The sequence below is a fragment of the Halichoeres trimaculatus genome, unplaced genomic scaffold, assembly GCF_033239565.1.
Source record: "Halichoeres trimaculatus isolate MK-OKI-2021-1 unplaced genomic scaffold, fHalTri1.1 fHalTri1_scaffold_6, whole genome shotgun sequence".
Classification (NCBI taxonomy): domain Eukaryota; kingdom Metazoa; phylum Chordata; class Actinopteri; order Labriformes; family Labridae; genus Halichoeres; species Halichoeres trimaculatus.
The window spans coordinates 27,506,130-27,532,428 of NW_027437184.1; the positions used below are offsets into that span (position 1 = coordinate 27,506,130).

General features: G+C 41.0%; 1 protein-coding gene across 1 annotated transcript in view; it reads right to left on the minus strand.

Annotated features, from left to right (window-relative positions):
- The window catches only part of wscd1b (WSC domain containing 1b), a 47,692-nt gene extending 22,427 nt beyond the window's left edge, over window positions 1-25,265 (minus strand). Inside the window, exons 1-4 of the mRNA XM_074673122.1 lie at window positions 24,952-25,265; window positions 23,082-23,718; window positions 4,569-4,683; window positions 610-794 (exon numbers count right to left, since the gene is read on the minus strand). Coding sequence (XP_074529223.1) covers window positions 610-794; window positions 4,569-4,683; window positions 23,082-23,469 — 688 coding nt within the window. The 5' untranslated portion in view covers window positions 23,470-23,718; window positions 24,952-25,265. The remainder of the gene's footprint in view (window positions 1-609; window positions 795-4,568; window positions 4,684-23,081; window positions 23,719-24,951) is intronic.
- Between the last annotated feature and the right edge of the window lie 1,034 nt (window positions 25,266-26,299).

Consider the following 26,299-nt stretch of genomic DNA (forward strand, 5'->3'; position numbering starts at 1 on the left):
GCCACAAGGTGGCGAAGGAGTGCAATTAAAACAGGTCCTCCTCATAGCATCTTTAAGGATCAAATAAAGTTTAATTGTTTCAGTAAAGCTTTTTGCTGATGGTCTTTTTTGCTTCTAAAGGTGACATGGAGAGATTACTGTTGGTTCCAGTTTGTTTCATGGCCAGCTTTAAACTCCTCACAGGGACTATGAGATATGTACACATCTCCTAATCAGAGCAGCAACATTGCATTTTGCAGGGTCCCACCATTTATTGGTGTTACTAAATTTGATGATTTATCATTCCTGCGAATTTATAGCCGTTTACATATCATGCATTTTACATTAGCTGTTGTGTATTTTCTTCCTTTTGTGCAAGTTTACTCTGATTTTACAATCATTCTTTGAATACAATCCAAATAACTGTGATTGCTGCTGATTCTAAGTGTGCACTTGTTTTACAGACATTACACTCTGTGGCTGATGTTGATTTATGTTTTCTTTTGAGGATTTCAGTTTAAAAGTTCACTCATATCCTCACTCGCGTGTGCAGCCCCCCCACGCAGCGGCTCATGCAGAGAATAAATAGCACTGAGTCCTGTGTCCTCCCTGAGGGGGGAGTTGACTCACATTTTCTGTGCCCGGGCAGCTGCTCCTCCACTTTATAAACTGAGAGGCGGCCCACACCGCCACAGGGAGACCCCCTCTCTCCTCGGCACACCAGACTACAGTCCTCCTCAGGCGCCCGAGGGCTGCTGATCCGGTTCCCGCAGTGGCATTCAGCTCCATACTCCAGACCTGCAAACTGGTACCCACTTAACACACACAGAGGGACACACACACAGAGATAAGCACACAGTTAATGTCCCTGCCGAGGGCGTTCAATACCCTGAAACCATCACCCTCAGGCTCAGCTCTCCCACAGGATAGAAGTTAACATTTCAAACTTTTCACTGAACTCAAACTTGCAGCTTTGAACCCAGAGTAAACTCTGTGAGCTGGGTGTTTGGCGCTCCTCTCCTCCTGCTCTCCGCTCACTGTTATTCTCTCTCAGCTGAACCGCAGTCGCCTCTGATCTGTACTTTACATATCAAGGCTGTTGTGACTCATCCTTCCTCTTTATCCCCCTTCTCTGGACGGACACAGACCTCATCAAAATTGACCTTTTCATATATGTCCTTTGAAGCTCCCTCATAAATTGCCTTGACTTTTTACTTGTACTCATCGCGGTAATTGGCTCGCTCAGGTAACGAGCACGGCTGCTCTCTCTGTGGATGGGGAGAAAGAGGGGGGTGGTGACTCAGTGGGCTTAAGATGAGAGCTCTGACTCTTTCTCTGTCTTTTTTCTGACTGCATCCATCTGTCCTCAGCACCTCTGTTTCTGTGGGGCGACACTTCACGGGAAAAGGAGAGGGAATTATTCAAACCACTCACTCACTGGAGACTTCGCGGTAAATTTTCACCTGCTTTTTGATGTTTTCTCCCAAAAGTGGTGTGCTCTCTCCTAATCAGAGATACTCAACTCTCCCTGAAGTAGGCTGGGACCACAAACCATTCAGAAAATCTATGAAACATTCATTGCAGAAAGTGTCACAAACCAAACCAGTGTATTATGTTAAAAAGTTATGCTCAAACTACATGTTTCATTCGCGTAATGATGCTTGAGTAACTTGAACTGTTCAATGTCAGCCTTTGCTGCTCATTTTAAGGGCTGCTATCTGAGTGTGAGATTACATCAACTCTGGAAGTCACAAAACAACAGCTTATTCTGTAAACAACAAGTTTGTCCATGGCTATGATTCACAGATTTCTTATTCTTCCCACTCAGAAATGCTAATTGCTGACAAGAGGAAGACAGCCAAACATGGAGGTTAATGAGGAGGAAGTGGAGGAGGCTGCTTTAATATTGTTGGTTAGCATAATAAGCTAAAGTAAAGCTAGGCTGCTTGAAACCACCTACTGTACAACAGTTGTACTGATTTAGCAAAAGGTGGCAGTATGCAGTATGCCAAAATTACCCAGGTGTTGTACTGATTCTGGAAAAACTCTGATTTATGATTAACTGTCAGTGTTTCATTGAGTAACTCGAAAAGCACTTAGAGCGCAGACCTCTGCCAAGCATATTGTGATTGTCACCAACACTTTAGTCTACTTTAATGTTATACTCCCTTTCAGCAGACTGTCTGCTACAATTTGGTGTTAGCTGCAGGTTTTCATGATAATTTGTTTCCTGACAGTGTTGAAAATTATGATGGCCCAGTACATATTTCATATTCTAGATCTTAGTATCCAGAATATTGGCAGGATCTGGATCCTACTTTTACATCCGTCAGAAATTGTGGTGACCTTGTCTTGTATCGTTTTGCAAAGCAATCCAACCATTTATCATGGAGTTATACACACATATGGTGAAAACAGCCCTATCTCACAATGATAAAGAATCCTATAAGTCCTGGATCCAGACAGTGATCTGGATCAGCTCCAAAATTCAATCACTTCTTCCTTGTCCTGTTTTGAACATTTCCTGAAAATTTCATCAAGATCCGTTATTTACTTTTTGAGTTATGTTGTTCACAGACAAACAAACTCTCCCAAAAACATAACCTCCTTGGCGCAGGTAACTAACCCTGTTGTGTTACTTGGCTATTATGCCCTACTATTAGGCCCCATTTACACAACATCATTTCATCTGAAAACGCTAAAACGCAGTGGAATGAAAATGCTGCAGTAAGCATGCCAGGCGCTATAACTGTTTTGTCCAGAAGCCGCTTTTGGTAGATCTCCACCAAAGTAGAGTTGAGCTGATCACCTGGTGTACTGGGCAATACCAAGTTCAAAAGTGAAGCAACAGATGCACATTTTGTTGAAAGACAGTCAGCAGATACAGCAGATAGAGCAGCACAAGCACAACACGGTAGTTTGTGACGATTGTAACAACGGAACTTGTTGTACTGTCTTATGCGCTCGTGCAAAGCTGAGTGTGACGTCAGCGTTTCCACTGAAAACGCCAGCTTACTGTTTACACTGCAACGGTGTCGGCAGCGTTTCCACTCTGGAGGCCATTTACAAAAGTTCGCGTTTTAGGTCGGCTAAAACGCTGTTTCCATGGAAACGCAAGGCTGAAACGCAACAAAACTTTTGCGTTTCACCCTAAAACCGTTGTCCTGTAAACAGTCTCTTAATTAGGCGTGCAGTGCTAGGCGGTGATCCTGCATCTATACATTGCATCAACTTTGATGTGTTTGACTCTTTTACTTTTGCAGATCCTTAATCTTGAATCCTCTTTGGTCATCCTTGATGTAGAACCAAAATGCGCCTGTCACAGCTGCCATCAGTAGTTTTTTCAGTTATACAAAACATTGCTACTTGGTCCCTCTGCCATAGTTAAGCTAATGAAGCATGGCCTTGATGTCTCTTGATAAGCACGGCACATTAAGCTGCTGCACCACAAGTGTCACTCTGTTTTCTTTCCGTGCAGGTTGCACCAAACAAGATGTACCAGTCTCTTTTCAACAGTGGCAACAGAAACACTTGGTGTTGCAGAGTATTTTGCAGTTGAATGAATGTGACATCTTAAAATGTGGTAAAAGTGAAACTGCATCTCTAGTTTGGTTGTCCATGCAGTATCAATAAATAGAAAGCATCTTTTGAAGGAAGCCAAAACACATGACTTCAACTATCTGTCTTTTACATTATGTCCCTGATATATTTGAGCATTTGGAAGGCACTGTACAAGTCCTATCAATTATTAATATCATTATTATAACTGCATCTAGAAGTCTGTATGGACAACTTAGAGGCTTAACCCCCTGTCTCACTGCAGTTATAAATCCGGTCAGCTAATGTTTGACAATAATTTGGTCTGTGCTGACTCTGTCATGAGACAACTGCAGGTAAGAGCAGCAAAACTATACACATAGAGAGGTCTGAGTCTTGCTTAAAAGCTTATCTTACTGTTAACACGTCATGTAGAGAGATGTCCGTTTAAAGGACCTTGTGGCAACATTGCAAGCCTTGTTGGTCCAACCAAAGGTGATACTGTCATAAAATGATCGCTGATAGGTTTGGAGATATAGAGCAGGTTTTATGATACCTGATATGTTTTTTTTCTGTTGTAGTTTTATAATGTGCTGTTTTCCTTTTTTATCTGTTGAATTATCAGCATCTGCTATAAAATATTCAACCACCATATCTTCAACCATCACAATTTCCTGGTGTCACTGCTGCATGGCCATAAGGACGCACAGATCACTCCTCTGACTAAATCGCCAACGGCTTCCTGAAGCTCATTAAGCTTTCTAGCACACACACACACACACACACACACACACACACACACACACACACACACACACACACACACACACACACACACTTTCCTCCTCCTTCCTCCTCCTGCGACACATCAAGCCTTCTGTCCTGCTCCTCACCCGCCCCGCACACCCTCATCTTTTACTGTCATCCAGCCACCTGGCTCTCTGAGGCACCAAACACAGGAGGCCATTCACAGAAGAGACCCAGCTCCAAAGCGTTTACTCAAACAGCGGGCCCTCTGTGGTCCCTTCACAGGAGCCTGCAGCACACATTACCTTTCTGAGCAGGTGTCCTGACACAGAGAGCTGGTCATTTTGCGCAGGTCATAAAGCATCGTTCCCCCCAGGGCTCGATCGGTGGCGTTGTGCAGGAAGCAGCCCATGTAGGTTCCTGTTATAAAAACCAGAGGAGAAAATAATCCAGATTTAAAAACTCTCAGGAGGGAAGCGTCAGTGTCTTCACTGTCCCAAAGTGTTGAAAACAGTCAATAAAATATATATTTGTGACTGCACTTACATTTAATGGGCGGTTTGGTTTTCGTGGTGCAGCATGAGGCACTGAGCAAATAATGGTGAGTTATATTGTAAAACTCTCTACTATGTGATTCCAACTTTCAGAATAAATGGGTGTTTATAGAGGTTTTGACTGCAGCTTTCTTACTTCTGACCGAGTGGGGTTTCATGCTTGATTCTGATTAGTCAAAACCCCATAAAAAAGGGTGACTATTTCTCACAGACCCAAACACAGGGTACCTTAACTCTTTTGCTTCACGTCATTTCAACATCAAACAACAAACGCCATTGACGTCTTTAGACGTCAATGGCGTTTGACCGCTGGCAGTATGAAGCTCTCTGCTCTGAAAACAGCTGGCAGTGAATGAGTTCAATGGGCCCTGATATGATATATGATATGATATGATATGATATATGATATGATATATGATATGATATGATATGATATGATATGATATGATATGATATGATATGATATGATATGATATGATATGATATGACATGATATGATATATGATATGACATGATATGATATGATATGATATGATATGATATGATATGATATGATATGATATGATATGATATATGATATGATATATGATATGATATGATATGACATGATATGACATGATATGATATGATATGATATGAAATGATATGATATGATATGACATGATATGACATGATATGATATGATATGATATGATATGATATGATATATGATATGATACGATATGATACATGATATAATATGATAGGATAAGATACTAACGATGGGATGGGATACAATGGGATACCATATGATATGAAATGATACAATGTGATATGATATTATATGATATGATACAATAGGTTACAGTTTATGATATAATAGGATATGATACAATATAAAACCATACGATACAATACATTACAAACAATGGGAAGGGATATAATATGATAGGATATATTATGATATGATATAATATGATATGATGTGCAATGATCAAATATGATATATGATACAATATGATATATGATATAATAGGTACAATAAGATATGATATGATAAGATACATTATGATACAATAAGATGGGATGGGATATGATATGATATGATATGATATGATATGATATGATATGATATGATATGATATGATATGATATGATATGATATGATATGATATGATAGATTCAGTACAGAAAAATAATACACTTTGTCATAGGGAACTATTGAAAACATTTAAACACTGAGGCTGTTTGAACTTGACTAAATCATTTGTTAGACACACACTCACACACACACACACACACACACACACACACACACACACACACACACACACACACACACACACACACACACACACACACACACACACACACACAAACAGAAACCATAACATCACTGAGAATAAAAAACCTGAGCCTCTCTTCAGCCAGCTCCATCCTGCTATACTTATAACCCCAAAAGATTATCTCAGCTTCTGTTGTTATTTTTCATTCATCGTCAACTCACAGTACCACATCGTTGATATCATCACACAGCAGGGTGGAACAGTTTGCAGTTTCAGATGTTCCCACAAAAGGAAACCCTGCCTTTTCAACGTTTTACAATAAGAGAGTGAGCTGTGTAACACTTTCAGTCTGCTGCTGAAAACTTTAGTGCCTCGCAGGGATGAGTCACAAAATTCCTTGATGTGTAAAGTTCACATCAGAAGTATTAAACACTCAGAGATCAGACTGCACTGACAGAATCTCTCTGTTCTTATAACAAGATATTTGGTTTCTGTGGAGTTTCTGTTTATTCTGATTATTACACCTGAAGGTGGTTGTGTTGTCAGTTTGATTTCTTATTACAGAGCTGTGTTAAATTCTTCATCCTGATTGGTCATAACCCATGAATGACAGTGACCAATACGAAAGCAGCGCTATGCAGAGACAACCTGATCAAAATAATCTGAAAAGATTCTAGCATATTTCACCTTTACCTGTGGATTTGTCAGAATCAGGACATAGTGACACATGTAAGAGCAGGTTGAGGAGCTACTTGACCTCAGGCATCTCTGACAGAGAAAAGAGGAGGAACATCCAGCTCTGATTAGAGCAGCTTATTACTAGTTAGTTATTACTTTAACGTGGGTTGTCCAAAAGTTTTTGACACACATACTTGGCAAGGTTGAAATCGAGCAGCAGGTCTGTGTTTTTAATTATTGTTTAATTATCTTTGGGTGTTTTTCCTTTATTAGATAGGAGAGCTGAAGAGAGACAGGAAACACAGAGAGTTCGGAAGAAATTATGCAAAAGGCCTTGGCTGGGGGTACAGGCAGTGACTGCCGCAAGAAAGACCCTGGCGTACATGGGGTACATGCCAACACTCCTAGGCTAACGCTTCCCTGTACTTTAGTATCTTTTATTGGAAATGCCTGTTAGCTTGAGTTAAGTACAGACTCTGCTTGGTTATAGATCTTGTGCCAAGAAAATATCTCCACCAGTATATAATACAATATTAAGTAACAATGCTGGACATTCATACCAAACTTGAACAGATTTTCGAACCTCTACATATTCGTATGCCGTAGAAATCCCTGAAGTTGTCTGTAGACTAAAATTCAAAATTTATCACGAGATCTTCATGAGCTTTGCTGGAGTGATGAGGTCATCTTATGTGCTAAGAAAATATCTCCTCCAACTAAAGATACTCTTAATACGACAAACGTTTGTTTTGTTTATTTCTGATTATTTTCTTGACTAACTTATTGGCTGTCATTGACGTCTATAGACGTCAATTTCGAGTAAAACTGTTGACTGTATCTATGGAAGTCAAATTTTTTTCTGGGGGGTTAGTGGAGCAGGGGACTCAATCAATATCAGGCTTGTAAACTACTAAAGGTGAGAGCGGTCTCTTTGGATGAGAGATCAGCATCAATATGAGAATATTGAATATATAATATGAGAAAATGTGAGATGACAGAGACATGGTGAGATGTAAGTCAGAAAAGTTCAGGCAGCTCACATTTGAACAAAGAATATGTTGCAGTTCAAACTGAAAAAGAGTGGTGCGATCGTGAGAAAAGACAACAAATCATGGAGAGGATCAAAGGATAGAGCACCCAAGATGAGCGCAATCTAAAAAACTGTTTTCTCTGTTTTTTTGATGAAAAGCTGGAAGAGAAATATGAAAGAGGAGAGTCTAATTTTAGGTAGTTTCAATGTTTACATAGTCATAGAAAACAACACTCTAAAGATCTTGAAAGGTCGATTAGAATGCTCTAAAATAGCTGGCAGCCGAGTTCATTGGTTTAAAGAGGGGGTACTGTGCTTCCCCATATGTCAAACATAGATATACAGTAACAATGCTGGATGTTCAAACTAAGCTTGTGTAGATTTTCAAACCTCTGCATATTTATATGGTGTAGAAATCCTTGAATCTGTCTGTAAACTGCTCAAAAAGGTCCATCCAAAAAATATCACAAGATCTTCATGAGATTTGTTGAAGTGATGAGGTCATCACATAAAGATCGCCTTAGTGGTTCTTGACACAAAGGTCTGCCCCTGACAGGCATCCAGAGGGCTGGCCAATCAGAGGGAAGGGGTTCGTGGAGTGGGGATCCTTAAAGTGACAGCAGCAGAAAGAGTTTCAGACAGAGGCTGGAAAAGGGTTTTCTAAAAATACCAGTAACCCTTGACAATTTCCTGTAATTTTTGAGAAGAACAGATATTTAGTGATAATTCACTCTTTTTATCGGTAGCTTCCAATTTGTTAAATGCTGCATACTGCTGAGATAGAACAATCTCTTATTACAATAATGAAGTCCTGATAACAATTTAATCTTTGTTATGCAAAATGAGGCACACAATGCACACACCTACTGCCAGATGTCAGTGAACGTTGACTCACCCCTCTTTAACCTGATTTGGACATGCACCAGACTTCATTCAGTCTGAGGTCTGGCACCATTAAAGTCCTCTCTGTGTGCCAGGGCAGCTTCTGCGTCATCACTTACTCACAGTAATTATACACATCAGCATGCATTGTGAGCCATTATTTCCAACAAATTTATAACAGGATGATGCCCAATTTATCACCCAGCACAGATTATTCTTTTTTTCTGCAGTAAAGTGAGCCTATTCTGAGGAAAGATCAGCCCTGTCTAAAGATGGATGTAACACATAATGGGCCTCGACAGACTATAATGATGTGCAGCCCAGATTAAGGCTCCATATAAAATGTCATCCAAATTTAGTCTTTGATGTTATCCACGTCTTTGGCACATTGAAGCATCAAACTCTGCTCAGCTGACACATAAAAGTCTTCTTTTTTTGAAATACTAGTCTGTGTGAGGAAAGAAGTATATGCATGTCTTTTATGTGCAGGCTTCATTTACATTCACCCCTCGGGTCTGAGGCTGGTGTATTTTTAGTTTTTATATGCTGGATGTTTCCAAGCATTCAGGCGAGCAGGGAGAAGTAAGGGTGGTGCTGAACTGTTTTTATCATTAATGTTAAAAACTGAACTGTCCACTCTAATTATTTACTCAGAACGTGAAAAGATACAGCACAAATCCACCAATGCATGTAGAGTGCTCCATCATACAGGACCGCTGTCACTTTGTCATCGTCAGCTGACATTCAACCTGCAGATTAGCTGCAACACAACACTGATAAACCTGAGAGCTCAGGTGACATCAGGCTTCATGACAAAGTGTCAGTCTGTGTTGGGTCTCTACTGCCCACATGCTAAACCCCAGCCCTCTCTTTTATCCCTCCCTCATTTGATTTATCTCTGGGGGCAACAACACAGCCAACAACTTGTGAAGCTGTATCCCTTCCAATCAAGTGAGCTGATCGTTCAAGAGGCGCAGCTTCTCATTATAGCTGATCTCTGAATCTTAAAGTAGTGGAGCAGGTTAGGTGTCCATGAAAGTCGAGCCAAGCTTCACCCTCACATGAAGTAAAAAGCTTTATCTGTTTAATGTTTAGTTTCACTTTGGTTGTGTTTTTCTTGCTCCATGCTACATCCACCATCTTAGCCACTTGAGATACCTTCTTCCAATAGCTAACCAACATGCAAAGTCACATGTGCACAAGCCACGATGTGATTGGTTGCATACTCTCCACCCAGAAATGCCCAATACAACCAAAACATCAACATCCAGGCTAAGGAGTGGGTTTGAGGCAGACACTGACACACATGTATAGAGGCTCAGAAGTGACAATTGAGCAGGATTATTCCTGTAGAGGCCGACATTTTATATTTTAGGAAAACCCTGCTGATCCCGTCTATAAAGAGGAGTATTGGGCTTTTTTTTTTTGAACAACAACAACAAAAAAAAAATCTCACATTGGTGTTTCAGAATATAAAAAACTGACTTTTAGCCTCTTGTCTGAGATTCGTCCTTTTATCTGCTGTATCTTTAAGGCCCTATGCTTCACAAACCCCCCTTTTCTCCCATTGGCCAGCAGACTTTTTGGGTATGAGGCCAACTCCTCCAACATGACATGACCTCATTATTTCAGCCATGTTTTAGTCCTTGTGCTGTATTTAGAAGAGAGAGTTACAGTTTGAAATACAATCCCAGAACCCATCAGTAGTCTTTTACAGATTAAGGATAAATCGTTCTCTACTAACAGATACCTGTAAGTAAATACTTCAAATTACCATTTGTTTTTACAGCTGAAGACTTCTCATAACAACTCTGTCCTTGCCTCTTACTCAAAGTCAACAGAACTGAAAGTTTTTAACCTCTGGCTCCATCTGAAGCCCTAAAAAGAAGGCTGTTGCTCCCAGAAGCATATATCATCATCATCAGAAGAGGTAGATAGCCAAGGCATTCTAATATTGCTTTTACAGTAAAATTTTAGATAAGGGACTTTCTTAAAGCTGTGAAGACGGTTTGTATGTTGGTCTGAAATTAAGGGAATCATCTCTCAGGTCAGTCTTAAGATTTGTAATCTATAATGGAAATTTATTAATCCCACCTTGAGGACATTACAGAAGGATGAGATGTGCAGAGGATAGATTATAGCAGGATAAAGGGACCATGAAGGGAGCATCATTCACAGATTGAAGTGAAGCAACAAATTATAACAGGTAGTGCTACACAGAATATGGTGCATTCAGGTTTGTCTGTTTTTTTTTAGGTTAAAGTTTCCTGGAAGAAGACTCTAAAACTACTCAATATGTCCTCAACCATGTCAGAAAGAAACCTTCACACCAGCAACAGGTGTGCTTCACTTTTTGACGATGATCCCTTTGAGGTCTGTTACACAAACACAAGTGGTACTCGGCAAAGTCTCAAGGACGCTGAGGACTCAGCTCCTGCTTTTCAATATTTAGTACCTGCATTAAAAATAAAGACTGATGCCAGCTGGTCAGAGAAGATTAAAACAGAGTTGGAGGAAGAAATGTGACAAGGATTGAAGAGAAGCAGCAGCAAGGTGCTCTGACAAGATGGAAGCGAGCAATGGAGCATGAAATCTCTGGCAGGCCGAGCATCGGCGTATCGAATTCATGATTCAATCAGTGTGTGACGCTGTCCTCTGAAGCTCGTCCAGCCGGTTGTGTCAGACAGAGCTGAGTCACTGACCGCTCGAGCTTCAGGAGGAACAAACAGAACAGCAGCAGCTGTGAGCATGAAGACATCGACCACGACCTGCCCCAGTCTGCAGCAGGGGGGGCATCTCCAGAGGCATCATCAAGGTAAGTCCCCCCAGCATCCCCTCACCCACCCAGCAGGCCGGGTCATTTCTTTAATCAAAGCGAAGGAGAGGCCCCAGGCAGCTGCAGCTCAGGGTTAATGGAGGGAAGCAGCTTGAATTCCCAGACATGATGGAAAGGAGTGCACTTAGGTCTAACACTGTGTCGCTTTTTCAAACACGAAGACAGATGGCTGCTCTGAGCCGATTCCTCCCTGCAGGACGAGATGGAGGAGCTAATGACATGACGGCCGAGGCCGAGGACATGTGCAGCAGCCACGGGGAACATATGTGTATGGAGTGTGTGTGTCCACCAAAGTGGGCTGAGGAGAGTTCACAGATACCCTCACAGATGTGTGTCATCCAGGCCAGAGCAGAGGGGTCAACACATGGTGGGCTGTCTCTTTCAATCACCACTCTACATTTGAGATTGTTTTAAAGATTAGTGTGCAAATTTACAGTATGTGGAGGTTTTCAGATGGACTGCTGTGGATTGAAGAACATAAAAAATAAAGTCGGAAAACTGCAAAAGAGTAAATCATTTTTTGTGACTACATTGTATTTAAACCTCTTAGTACTAAAACCCTGCTTGCAATTTTATCTCTGATACTTTGAATGAATAATGTTGGTTTAACATCTCTATATCTCTAATAACTAATTTTTTAACTTTATTTTTTATAAGAGCTTAGAGTGCACCTCTATCCTTTACAAGTACATTATATTTATGTACAGTCGTCTGTGGTTTAAACAACTGCTCGTGTCTCATGTCACTGTTTGTTTCTGCCTCTGTCTGTCAAACACTCTGGTCAGCTCAGACTGTGTCACCTGTGAAATGAAAATACAAGTAAATTTAATTTGACTTTGGTGAAAATCCCTCGTTCACTCAACTTATGATTCAAGACGGTGCCATTGATGACTGCCTTGGTGTCTTGAATTAAACCTACGGTATGTATTCTTTTGGGACCTGTTTCACGTTATGGTTTTCAACACGTTCTAAACAGCATACATCAAAACATGATTCCTAATCAGAAACCTGTTTAATACTTGTTGCACATATCATATGCAGACCTGTTATAAGCTGTTTTAGTTTAAACCTTAGACTGTAAAACTGACATAGTGTCTGTGATGTCACCCATTTCTTTCTGATGCAAAGTTTTGAAGCCTGTTGTCATCAGAAGCCATACTGGAAATACTAACTTGAGAGATGGACTTTGAGCTTCTTCACTGCTACAGGGCACACACCTGTCAGTCAGCTGAGCCATGCCTCTGATTGGGCAAACTTTTAATTTTCATATCTTATAAACTGCTGAATCAGAAAAAAGTAACCTTTCGGAGAGTGTGTGCTGTTAGAGAAATTAGCTATTCAGGCTGATTTTTTTTTATACCAGGCTGCAAACATTTTTAATTTTTCTGTAAAAATCTGATTTTTTGAATTGGTGTGTATGTGGTTTCTGGCCCTTCTGGGGCCAGCCTCAAGTGGACACTTGCTGAACTGCAGCTTTTTAGCTCTTACACATCAGCTAGAGGTTGCTGCTTGGCGTAAACTTGCTTGACATGTGCTTTAAAAAAAATACAAATTAAAATAAACTTGAAGTGATAAAGTTATCAAATATTTCAAGCTGTTACTAAAAATGAGAAAATCATATTTCCAGCAACCTGGAAGGTGCTTTAAGAATGTTTCATCCAATCACAGTTGGTAGTAATAGTCTGTTACCGGTAAATAAATATTGAAATTGCTTTTTCTCAACAGAGGGGCTACTGGTTGTTCTTTTAGGACTTGATAACATGTACTTTAGTGAGAAGTATACAGTATGTGGCAAATGTATTAATCTTATCAAACAATGATGAGCTATTTGACTTTTTTGCTGCTTCAGATCAACCCACGACTCATTTTGTTGCTTCTAACGCCAGGAAAGAGTGTGAGTGACTGTAATGTGATGACTAATTTGGCCTGTTTAATGATATCACAGAGTAACACAAAAAGACACAAGGAAAAATGAATCAGTGGGTAATTTTATCATCTTCATATTAACAAATGAGCTACATAAGTGAAAGCACCCTTAGCCAGTTACTGAACCTGGAAGGACACATCTCGAGAAAATAAAAGGATAAAAGTCACTCACCCTAACTTGACTTCTGTATCATCAGCTCACTGATGTGACTGTAATCAGCATCAATCAACAAAAACTCTTCAGATACTAACAGTCTCGTAAACCAATTCTCTCACCGAGCCTCTGAAATATTTTTCTGTCTCCTGATTCTTCTCTGAGTGTTTAATACTTCTGATGTGAACTTAACCAGGAATGTGTGACTCATCCCTGCAAGGCACAAAAGTTTTCAGCAGCAGACTCAAAGTGGTACACATCTCGTTCTCTTATTGTAAAATGTTGGAGTAGACGGGGTTTCTTTGTGTAAAAACATCTGAAACTGAAGAAGCAAACTGTTCCACCCTGCTGTGTGATGATCTCACTGATGTGGTGCTGTGAGTCAACAATGAATGAAAAATAACAGAGCTCTGACAAATCTGAGGTATAAAATACAGAGGGACGGATCAGGCTTGTGATAACAAAATCAGTTTTATATTTCACATATGATAATTTTCTAACTTGGGCTATTATCTTTTTATTCCACTAGAGGGCATTGGCAGGTACAGCTTTTGAAAAACGCCCTGAGGTACCCTGATACAGCAGTTTGGATCATGTTTTCCAAAAGTTATGAAGATTTATTTGTTTTATTTAACAGATATCAAGCACAGTCTTATTGAAAAACTGTCATCATCTATCTTCTGTCACAGACACTGGAGCATCTGTTCAAGGCAGCTTCAATCATCCCTATAAACTGAGTTGAGTTTTGTTTTTCCTTTTAATACTGAAACATCTGTAAATCATGTGTACCTTTTGTATTTTGTCACTCTGAACACACCAAAGTCCACTGTCACTGTCCTCTGTCAACTTAAGCCCCTCTCCTTTTTTTCTTTAAGTGTGAATTTTACATTTAGACCATAAAAGGTCCACTGTAAGTTATCTAATTCTTATTGTCCAATAAGACTTCTTCAGTTTAAAAAAAAAAAAAGGAAAAGAAAAAAAAACACCTTCGAGTGGGTCTGTTTCAAGTACCCCAAAATTGCGGGTTATCTTCAAATATGTGACATACATATGACACATTGGTGTGATTGGTGTCAAACACCAAAGTTTACCCACAATTTTGCCCCGATAGCCCTCCAAATGGCTGACCAATCAGAAAGGAGGGGATTTGTGGAGCAGGGAAGGCTTAAAGAGACAGTAGCTACAGATTTGAAACGCCAACACAGGACTCTGAATAAATGTTTTTGGTAAACTTTCAAGAAAAACACCCGTACACTGTCCGACTTGCAAAAAATAAAAATTGTTTAATTCTGCAACATTTCGTTCCTAGACCTTCATCAGGCTGGTTTAGGTCTAGGACAAAAATGCTGCAGAATTAAACAATAATTTTTTGCAAGATGAACGGTGTGGGTGTTTTCTTTAAAATTGTTCTATGGGATACCTGAACCTCCTACTCACCTGTCCTAAATAATAGATGTGTAAAGAACTTTTCCTTTTAAGAAAAAAACCCTAACATTTCAACCAGTTAGCAGTTTAACCAGTTATACTTATAGCACTGCTGTAGCCAATCAGATAAAGTTGTGGGCAGGACATCAAGTGAGAAAGTGATGAGTGAAAACAGACTGAAAGGGAAAGCTACACCAGCAGTGGAGTCATAGAAGTGTTATAGTATAATCAGACAGTGTAATCAGACACTCAATAATATTAACTACTGTTGCTGATAAGCAGCCTGTTAACTATCTCTGTTTCAGAAATGCACTGGGGGCAAATTTTCATGTTTATTCCGAATGCTGGGTGCAAGCTCTAGACTTAGAGTACATTGAAGATGACTGGCAAAAAGCCCTGAATTGTTTCAAAAATGTAGAAAACTCTCAATAAAAAAATCCTTCATAGATCACACATCACACCTTCTTTCCAGAATAAGATGGACCCAGACCTGTCACCACAATGTCTGACATGTCTCAGAGAGAGGGGACTACATTCATCTTTTTGGCAGTGTAAATACACATCACGGTTAAGAGCTTAGTGGTATTTCCAAAACTAACGTAACCAAGAACCCTGTTTTTTTTTTTTTTTTAGCTTGGGCTGCCATACAAGTTTGTGGCACTGCCCTCTCTTAAAATTGCTTGAAATTGTGAGATAAATTGTTACTTTTGGCAAGAAAATGTATACAGCTGAGATGGATCAAGGACAAACCTCCTGCTGTTTCTATGTGGTACAAAGAGATTTTTTCTTTACTTCCACACAAGAGGATTAGCGCGGTGCTGAAAGGAAACAACCAGTTATTCTTGATCACTTGGAAACCACTCATGGACTACTTCGCCACAGAGAGCCTTGACTTATTGTCCAAAGGATCCTCTTACCTGAAGGAAGCTCTCTGGACTGAACAAAGGCACTGGACATTCTGACCTAGGCTAAGGATTTAAATATAATGCAGTATGGCAGGTTAACGAAACCTTGAAGTGAGCTGATGAGGGAATAGGGTGTTTGATGTTTTATGTCTATATGTCTTTTATGGTTATAATTCTTTTGTCTATTTTTTTTTTTTTTTTTTTTTTTTTTGTAATGGTTGATTCAAGACATCTTAGTTATGTCTGTGTCCATGTCTTTTAACTGTTATATTGTTTGAAAATTTAAAAAAAAAATGTTACTGGAACAAAAAAAGGACACATCTTGGGCTAAAGAATGACTTCATAAATCTGAATCTGAGTTTTCTTTAGACTCCTCTTTGGAACAAATTAAAGAAAAACAAGGCTCGGTGCTGTCATCTGACTCTGAGCAGGCGAGCTGAAGTCTATTTACACAAAATCTATTTTCAGGAAACTCACCCAACAATTTCTGCCCATCGCTCTATGTAGCACAACCCTGAACTGATAAATGTGAGTATTGTTTGTGTGTTGAAGAGATTCATGAGGAAAATGAAATATCTGGGGCCTGGAGTTCTTCCCTCAAACTTTCACTTGCTCTCTTTTCTTGGCCATGTGGTCAAACAGACGCCGCCAATTTATTTCTGTGTCCTGTGTTTTACTTTTTAAGGGAACTTTAGCCAGATGGCTGCTGCTGAAACTGATCTCATTCCTGCCTCTAACATTTTTCATCAGTATTAGCCTACTTAGATACAGAGCTGCTCTGTAGTGTCTGTTTAAAAAAAGGATTAAGAGCTTTTGTAGGATGCTTTTCAGGAACAAGCTGGAAGAACAATCATTCAACTGGAGGTAATTCTGCTCTATTTATCATTTCTGCTGAACTGCACAGGCTCTGACAGACACCCATGATTGACCAAATCTCCAGGGATATAACGTTAAGTATCATTTTATGTTGGCAATTTATTTTCTTGAACTACTTCAGAGCCGTCCTGTCTCTTTCCGTCTCTGGTTTTCAGAGAATCACTGAGCTTTGTCCCCTTTCTACAAGATGTGAGGCACCCGAGCGTAAAATGTCATATAAATGTATAATGAAGCCCTTCTAAATGTTCTCAGGATGATTATCTGATCATAAATCTACTATGAAGTCTGTTGTGAATCACTATGGAAACAGAGGATGTCTGACCTCAGCTGCAGTGCCTCTGAGCTAAAGACCAAAAAAGCAACATAACACAGAAAACAAACATGTAAAAGTGCTCCGTCGTGCTGTATTTACCTGTAAAACCATCGTTTCCGCTAACACATCTACACAGAGAAATGTTCCTCCCTCATGTTCTCACTTTCACGCCTCCATTTCACACAGAATAATGGTGTGAGAGGTGAAACTCTTTAACCGACTCTGTTATATCTGCTGTTTAGCTAATCTCTTTTTACAGATTCTGAGAGAGCAGAACCCGAGGCAGCAGACTGGACTGGGGTTTTGGGGTTATCTTGCTTTTGGAAAGAAAAACACACTGTATCATCCACTGGTGTTCAGCAGGCTTTTGCACAGTTCATATCCATGAGGGGACAAGAGGCAACAACTTGCGTTAAGATAAGAAGCAATTGTGAAAGTTCAAACACCTGCAGTTCCTTAAGTGTCTAACTGTATGTAGTTTCCATGACATCATCCATTTGTTTATAATACAGGGCTCTCAAAGTCTATCCACAACAGGGGTCATATTAGAAATGTTCAACTAAACCTAGCTCCATTGAATTTAGGTTGAAGTAAAGAGGTGAGCCTTTGGACTCTTCACTCTGTGGGCCGACTGCACAAAGAGACGCTCAAAGGACGTCCTTTAAACATCGTTTTTGTCTAATTGCAAAATTAGTGTTGAATAAAAGTACTGTTTCAGTTGTTTGTTTAAAGGTATAATTGGTAGTTTGATTTAGATACGCTTTTTGTTATACTGGTTAAAATGATCTATATGTCCCGATGGCAAGCAATACATGATGTGTTCTTAAATGAGAGAGAATAATATCCTCCATCTACAGCAGGAGAAAACCCAGGAAAACATCAGCCAATCACATTGATTAGGATCCAATCTGTTAAACCAATCGAATCCCATCCTGTCGTTTTGCCCTCCTCCTGCGTGTACATTTCACCGGCGAGCACTGCCCCTGACTCAAAGCGTGTTCCTGAGTTTAGCGGTGTACAGGTTCACACTCAGCAGAAGAACGGCAGAGAAACTACCCATACCCCGATTACTGGTAACCGCTCCTCTGGCTAAACAGAGTAAGAAAAGAAAGACGGAGGCTTTCTTTTCTTTTTCTGTTCCCCTGCCTCTAACTACTGCCCCTCTCGCTCGACCTCGGGCCTGTCCCCTCTGACCCTATGAGGTACTTGGCTCTGGGCTGTAGTCTGGATCAGAGTCTAATAAACTTTCACCACAGGGGCTCTGACAAGCAAAAGAAAAATTTGTGCTATTTAGTAAGTACTGGAGAAAATGTACATGTACTATTTGTATTATAGCTTTTCTCCTGATATCGTGTCACAGGTAAAAGTGGATAATGCTAGCATGACAGTTGCAAGTGCTAACAAAAGTCACGTTTGTTTATTTGTCTTTTAGCTTTATATTTTGACGTTTTGGTGTTTCCTAACCTCTAAATGAGACATGACTTGACAGTCTGACGGCTGAGTTTTTCTTTCAGTCATTTTATAATTATAGTAACGAATCAGCGGCGCTGATGCATGTGAGTGGGGGCGTTGCTTTGAAGGAGCTCCAAGGGGAGGGGGAGAAGGGGCTAGGCAGAGTCCTGAAGAGATGCTACATTCAAATTCATGCTAGTTTTTCAGGACTGCCAACCCTGCCTTTAAATTTGCCTTTAAATTATCGTGTATTGGTTAATTTTCCTGTTATTTCATTTGGCTCAGCAGCAGGTTTGAAGTAGAAATATAACGCCTAGAAAACTGAACCAGAACAGAACACCACCTTCAGAAATTACATTACAGTTATGTACAGAAACTAGAAGTAGCATAAAAACAATAGGAATGCCTAAAACGACTGCAGTGGCAGCAGCACCGATAATAGTTCAGTTCATAGGGACTTGACTTTGGAAAGATTTTTCTCTTTTTGGGTAGCTCTGTGGGCGTCATAAATGAATGTTTGATGTGATAAAAAGATGTTGTCTTGAGTAACAGTCTGCACCTTCAGGAGACCAAAGTTAGATGTCCGAAAATGATGATGAAAACACATCTTTTGAACGTCTCTTTACACAGTGGGTCAAGTCAGCCATGCCATTACAGTGGCCAAAGTTATTAGAACACTTGGCATATTTCAGAGGTTTCAGTTGTTTTGTTGGATTGGCCATCAAAATACCCATTACAGGAATGAAAGTGCATCTACCAATCTAAAAACTCATCATTATGCTCTATAAACCACAGTGCATAGAGCCATCATGAGGAGATTTGGCCATTTTTCTTATACAAAGGAACACTGAAAATGATGGACTGACCCTGTATGGTCTGAACCTCGACCCCATCCAGGAAATTTGGTTGAGTTGGAAAATAAAGTGGACAGATTTATAATACATTAAAAGGAAATCCTTTGGTTTGCATTGTAGAAGGCATGAGATAACATTATTGTTGAAGTTCTCAGAAAATATTATCTTGACACTTTGCCAGAGATGTGCAGCTGTGACTGCTGCAAAAGGCGGACGAGCCAAATATCAAAACCAGCAGGACTTACCTCGTCTGATATTTGTTGCACTCAGAGCAACCATTTGCATGTTTTATGATCATGCTTTGAAGGCTAAAAAAAATCAATACTTTCAGATCCGTAAGCTGTTCTAATAATTTTGCACATCACTGTCCAGGAGCAAAAAAACTTATGTTGAGTAACTTCTAAAAACTTTGTAGAAAATCATGCAGTACAGAACAAACCTGTACAGTATGTGTTAATAGAAAAATGAGCCATTTAGACCCAAACTGCTTCTTGAACCAGGCTGTTAAGGTGTTTTTTGGAGACTAGAAATGGCAGAATGTAGACTTCCCCATTGGGCAACACTGGAGCCTTCTGCTGGTCACCTGACAAAGATTCAGCTTTAAAGCTCCTGTGAGGAGCATTAACCGGTTATGAAACAGATTGATATTAACAGGGATGTCTCTTTATGACCCCTGAAAGCAAACCCCACCATCAAGGACAGGTTTGATGATTTATGTATTAAAAAATTAAATATCTTTTATCACAGTGAGGTGATTTTAACAGCATGCAGGATAAATGGACATTTTTTGATTTACAGTGAAATAACGTGATGAGATTTCAGTCAAAAAAAATACTACTCATATCTTTACGGGATAAAGTCAGCAAAGATGTCAGTACTGCTTTGTCAACAGGGGGGGCCATACATGACACAACCAGGAGACTCCTCACAGAAGTTTTAAAAATATTAGCAGATATTTGCAGGCAAGTTCTGCTAACAAACTGCTTCAAACATCATCTCTCAACCCTGACTCCATTCAGGCTTTTCAAGCAACTCAAGGGAAGTTTTTACTAGAAATCTCTCCTCCCCTGACTCTGGATATGCAAAAAGACCAGAAAAGTTGGTGAAAGCTCCCATACAGCCCAGAGGCTAAACTGTCGTTAGTCGGTAGTTTCGGATACTGGCTTTTAAAATCTTAAAAATAAAGGGTCGGTAAATGATTTGGAGTGTTTTGGCTGCATTAGATATTAAGATCAGACTAAAATCAAAAAACACTTTTCACAGGGTTTTTAAGAAGCAAACAACCAGCAGCTCATCAAATTTTCATTTCAGCACAACCTCACAAACAGCCCCATGGACTGTATGAATAAAGGATAAAGACATCATGATGTCCTTTGGTTATAAAATGCCTTTGTTTGTAACTTTGGCCATTATAACGCCATGCCAAAATAAGGAAAGAAGATGGGAAGAAGTAATTGGTCAGCTAATAACAGTTTATAGGGTTACAGTCCTTACAGACTTATTAGCTAACGATAAAACTAGTGAGTAATTGCTGTGATTCCCACAGAGCTCTTTGCTAACAAGAAAGCTTGTGAAAATAACGTCTCATCTTTGCCCCTCTATTGTCACTTCTGACAGATATTCATCAATGTGTGAACAACACTGCAGCTGTTAAATAGACTGAGATGAGCTCAGTTGCCAATCACTGCTTTATAAAGTTTGTTAACCAGCAAATAACGTGTAACTCCGCCATGTGCTATGCAGTTCAAAATGGCTTTAGATGGAGATTGAGCAGCATTTGCACCATAGACTGTATAATGTATAGACAAAGCATCTGTGATGTCACCCATTTATTTATGGTATAAGTTTTGGAAGCACACCGTTGAAGTATGCCATATCTAACTTGGTTTGAGTTAGGATCTTAGACCATAACATGCAAGGATGTGGTCTCTCTGACGTCGCCTGTGTGTTTCTGAAAACGATTTTGAGAGCCAAACAGCTGGTACGGCCGTACTGGAAGTGGGACAGGCTTTGAGTCCCTTCCGAGCAGCAACCTCTGGTTCCATGAATATGAGACTGTCTGAATCCTTAATTTCACAATCAGCACACACTGTACTGGGAGTAATTTTTTTTCTCGTAACTAAGCAGTTTAGAGGATTTAGAGAGCCCAATCAGAGGCACAGCAACTCATGTGACTGACTGGTGCCCTATAGCTGTACTAGAAGCCCCTCGTTGGGTGATGCTGGGGAGACTACGACCATTAACTTTACAGTCTATGGTCTCTTCGCTAACAGCTAAATGGCACTCATCAGTCACGAGAGCTGGGTAAGGTCTCTAATTGAGCAAACTTGTAACCTTATATAACTGCCAAGTTTGAAAGAAGTTCACCCCTCTCCCCAAACAGTGTGTACCAAAAGTGAAATTTTGATTTTGGCAGGAGATGTTTCAGCAGGCTTTAAATAGGTTTATTTCTGCTGTGAAAACACCTTTTTCTGCTTGGTGTCTGTCTCAATCAGTCATTCAAGAAACTGCAGATTTTAGCACTTCAGCATTGTCTCATATTTTTAGACCCCAGGATGTCGCTTGTTTAGGATGAGGTTAAGAGTTGGGCTTTGGCCTTTTTGCTGACAACTGGTACCTATCTGTCACCCAAGTTACCCATGTCCTTCTATGGGAAAACTTGTGAGTTTAAAAATCACAGGTTATAAAAAAACTTCATTCCTTGTTTGGGTAGTGCCAATAGAGAAATAAGCTATTCTAACCTAAGCTTTTTTACTTTTTGAACATACTGTAAACATGCTTTTTGGGGGCTTGGTGAAAAACTGTAGATTGGTTTGTCCCAGCCCCATGTGGCCACTGTAAACACTACAATCCTTGGAACACTGCACTTGCAATTTTTCATCTTGGGCTGTTGATCTTTAAAGAGTTTCTAAAATCTGATTCATGTTTGTACAACCTGTTGTGAAAATGAATACTTCTATATTCTTCAGTTGGATAAAAAAGAGCTGATGTTTACTGTTGCGCCACTAAAGTTTTGCTGAACCACTCGTCAGTGTAAATGGGGCAGTGATAGTCAAATTCAATACCTGCATTTAATAGACACCCAGCCTGTGCACTGTTATCATAAACATAGTCTTCAACAAGCTTAAACTAACTAAATAGAAATACTGGGTTGGAGAAAGTAAAAACATTTATGCTATCTCATTAACCTGTCCTTGTACAAGTCATGAGTCAGCAGACCTTTTTTTTTTAAGGAGAGGCCTGAACTCTCTAACCTCTACGTTGTAATGGGCACAAAAAGAGTCAGTGGACTGAATTATTAGGACCCAATCATTGGTACCATTTGTTTAAAGTTTTAGCACCAAAATTGATAAGAGCAAAACTCTCTTGCACTCACTGAGTTGGAACATAGCTCATTGTTTAGTTGGATAAGCCACAGTTTGAATGTGAGAGACTGTGTGTCTAGTTTTCAGCACTAAATTTACAAAATGAATCGCTGAACATGAGCTGTCTGTGAACCGTCAGCCAAATCGCTTTTCCTTGCATCACTCAATCAGCGACTGTAGCCCTGTTTGCAGCAGACTGAGAACTCAAGTGTGGACAAATCTAACTCATCCACCTGACTTTAAGTCTTATTTGCTGACTTTGTTCTCATAAATAATGGCTGTGGAGTCTGTCTTGTTGTTTACCTTTATGTCTGCTGTTCCTGTGGAGAGAGACTCTCTGCTCTGGACTCTCTGGCAGCAGATTGTGAAACCAGCGGCGATGCAAGTGTTGGACCCCCAGGCTTTGGGATGAGGGCCAGTGTCTCCCTGTCTTGGCTCCCCCTCCGTAAACAGGCTGAACAGCCCATCTGGAGCGCGCCCTCACGCCCAGACCAGCAGCCCTGAGGACGGTTGGAGGGGCTGCGAGGGAGAACGACGGCGGCAGACTGACGAGGTTCTGCTGAGCCACTCTGATGCTGGAGCGCTGCAGGAGCAAGATGCTGCCTGCCATTAGATAGGCGATGCCCAGGCAGAGCAGCAGCATGTGAGCCCGCTTCAGGAAGCAGTGTAGTCTGCAGAAGGGTGCCGCCATCCTTCTTCTGGTCTCGCACTTCAGTAGAAGGCCATCTTAAGGATCAGGAGGGAGGAGATCTGTAACCTACTTATGACTTCATAATCTGGGAAGGACCTGCAGCATCTGGCAGCAGTGTTGACATTGTGCCTCGGTTCTTCATCAGCACAGAGCCCAGAAGCAGCAGAGGAACAATGGATGTGTCACAACAGAGAGGGTTTAATATCCAAGGCTGCGGGCACTGAATCCAGGACGACCCTCAGGGAAAAGCTGGAAACAGAGAGAAAACACAAGCAGATGGATTTAAAGCATGTGTGTATTTTTCCTGTGTGTTCGTGTGTGTACATGATCAAAGGGAAATGAGGTATATGCCTGGAGGATTAGATGCACAGCTCATGTTGACATATGGGCTTGTGTTTCTTTCTTTCAGCGTCTTGCAGCACATCCCTCTGGTGTGTGCAGCTTCGTTGCTTTCACTCCTGCCGTTTGTTTTTCATTCAAAAACCCTGCCTCAAGTTCTGTTCTGCTGCTCCTGTTTCCTCTGCGAGCTCTCCTGTCACATTAATCCAGTTTATATTAAAAAAAAAGGGGGGAGAACTGACTCGATGACACCAAACCTCTCTGCTTTAAATTGGATTCTCTCTCAATGCATTCAATCCCTGCACTGTCGGATTATATTTATTTTTACACCAGCGATATCTCCCAGCCCCAATATCATAATCTGAGTTTATACACTGAAATGACATCATGTGATTAAAATAACAGTCTGAAAGGCGCATTGAGAGTGTTTATGAAATGAGGATTATTAAAGCAGAATGAAGGAGATCTTTGACCTCTGATGAATTAGGGATGAGATTAGGGGAAAGCAAAAGTAGGACGTTGGAGATGTCTGATTGATTAGGTTGTAGAAGTATTGGCAGTCTTTCACTTTGCAGAGAGGAGCAGTGGACTGACCCTCTGCTGTCTGTTTGTTCTGTCATGAATGTCTCTTTTTGCTTCAGCTGGTTTCACTTTCAGCCTGAAGAGGTTTCTATGCAACACCGGCTCTGTTTGCACACCTCAGACTCTGCACATCCATTGATATCCATTAAAAGCCCGGTTGTCTCGGTGGCCGTCACACACTGTCATGCCCTTCAGCTCTACTTTTCATCTCGGGCCTCTCCTCTCAAGCTATACTGGGCACCCTCTCCTCAATAAAAAGTAGGGGTGCGGTGGTGCTCCCGAGGAAAGAAGCAACAGTTTGCACAAAGAACACTCTCTCCGATCAAGTCCGTGTGCCCAAGTTGTGCTCAACTCCACATTTCACGCATTAAATCACGCAAAATAATGCAGAAACATTCACGACTGTGTGTTTTTATGCAGCAGGGTAAACGTCAGACTAAAAGCACATGAAGAAACAGCAAGAGTAAACACGGAGCATCTATTAAAGAACCCAGAGGTCTTCCATCTTAAAAAAAGCCCCTCCACCATTTACAGTACAGGATGTTTGAGCACGCGGCTTACCTTCAGCAGAGGACTGTCGCGCGCTGCATCCCTGCACCGCGCGATCCGTTTGAGGCCGTTTCCCTCGCTGCTTTCCCCGCTTTGACTGTCCGGCGAAGGTCTCCTCGGCTCGGCTGGGGCTCCGGCATTTCCCAGAGCTGTTGTTATATAAGCTCTCGCTCTCTGTGGGTCTCTTTCAGCCTGCCTGTGCTGCTCTCCGTCGCTCTCCGGAAGGCTGGCACGGCGATAGAAAGCACAGGCAGTATATGTGCGAGTGTGTGTGTGTATGTGTGTGCCTCTCAGAGAGAGCGAGAGAGAGGAGGTGATGGGGAGGTGGCGAAGGAGGAGGAGGAGGGGGAGGAGGGGAGTCAGTCTCATTTGCATTGGTGATCCGAAAGCGTCACAGCTCCTTCACTGTGTGCTGTCCAGCAGCACTAAGCTCAGACTGCTTCTGACAAGGGGCCGTTTACCGACCCATTTCTCCTGACACCGAGCAGCGTTCAAACTGTACCTACAATTAACATGCACCCTGCACAAACGGACCTTGAATTCGTCATGAATAAGGAGGAAAACGCCCGAGCAGCATGCGGCTCATAGACTCCTGGTTTTGTTCGGAAATAGCTGCATAACTGTAAACCACCCATCATTCATTTGAAGGACATCTGCCTTTGTGAGAACTATAATAAAAGAGCTTTTGTTTCAGTTCTCAGGATCCGAGGTTGCCCCTTGGAGGACAACTGAAACAAGCAACAAATCATGAAACACTCATTCCGTTGAGGTTTGTCTGATGGTCTGTAAGATTCTGTTGGTTTGGAGATCCAAAACCATAACCATTTGCCCCAGTAGCAATAATTTATTGTCCTCATCCAAACGTCCTCGCTTGGGTTCACCTCTGCACGTAACAGTGGATTACTAGCCCTGAATCAATAGACTTTGCCATGAGTCATGGATGTGGCATCAGTCATCCGTGCTTCACGGTGTCGACGTCCCAGCGCGAGCTTTCAGCACCATGAACAGCGCCTCGTCCGCGCGCTGCAAGATGAACAAGAGAAATTAACAGCGTGAAACAAAGCGTTCTGCCACGCATGATTGACCTTCAAACTGCACAGCCTTCACACACACATACACACACAGAGAACGGCCTACAGAGGGGTGCAAAAAATATGCATCTTTCCAGACTTTCAGTGGAGTGTGGAGTTTCAAAAATTAATTCACTCTGAAGTTCCATATCTTAGAAATACATCAGAGGAAATCTAAGAGATCTTTGAGACAACTTCACACTTCTCAAGTGTAAATTAAGAGGTTTGAAGAGTTCTTCAAGGGAGGGTGGAGATGGGACGCTGCAGCATGGATAGCTTATCATCGATAA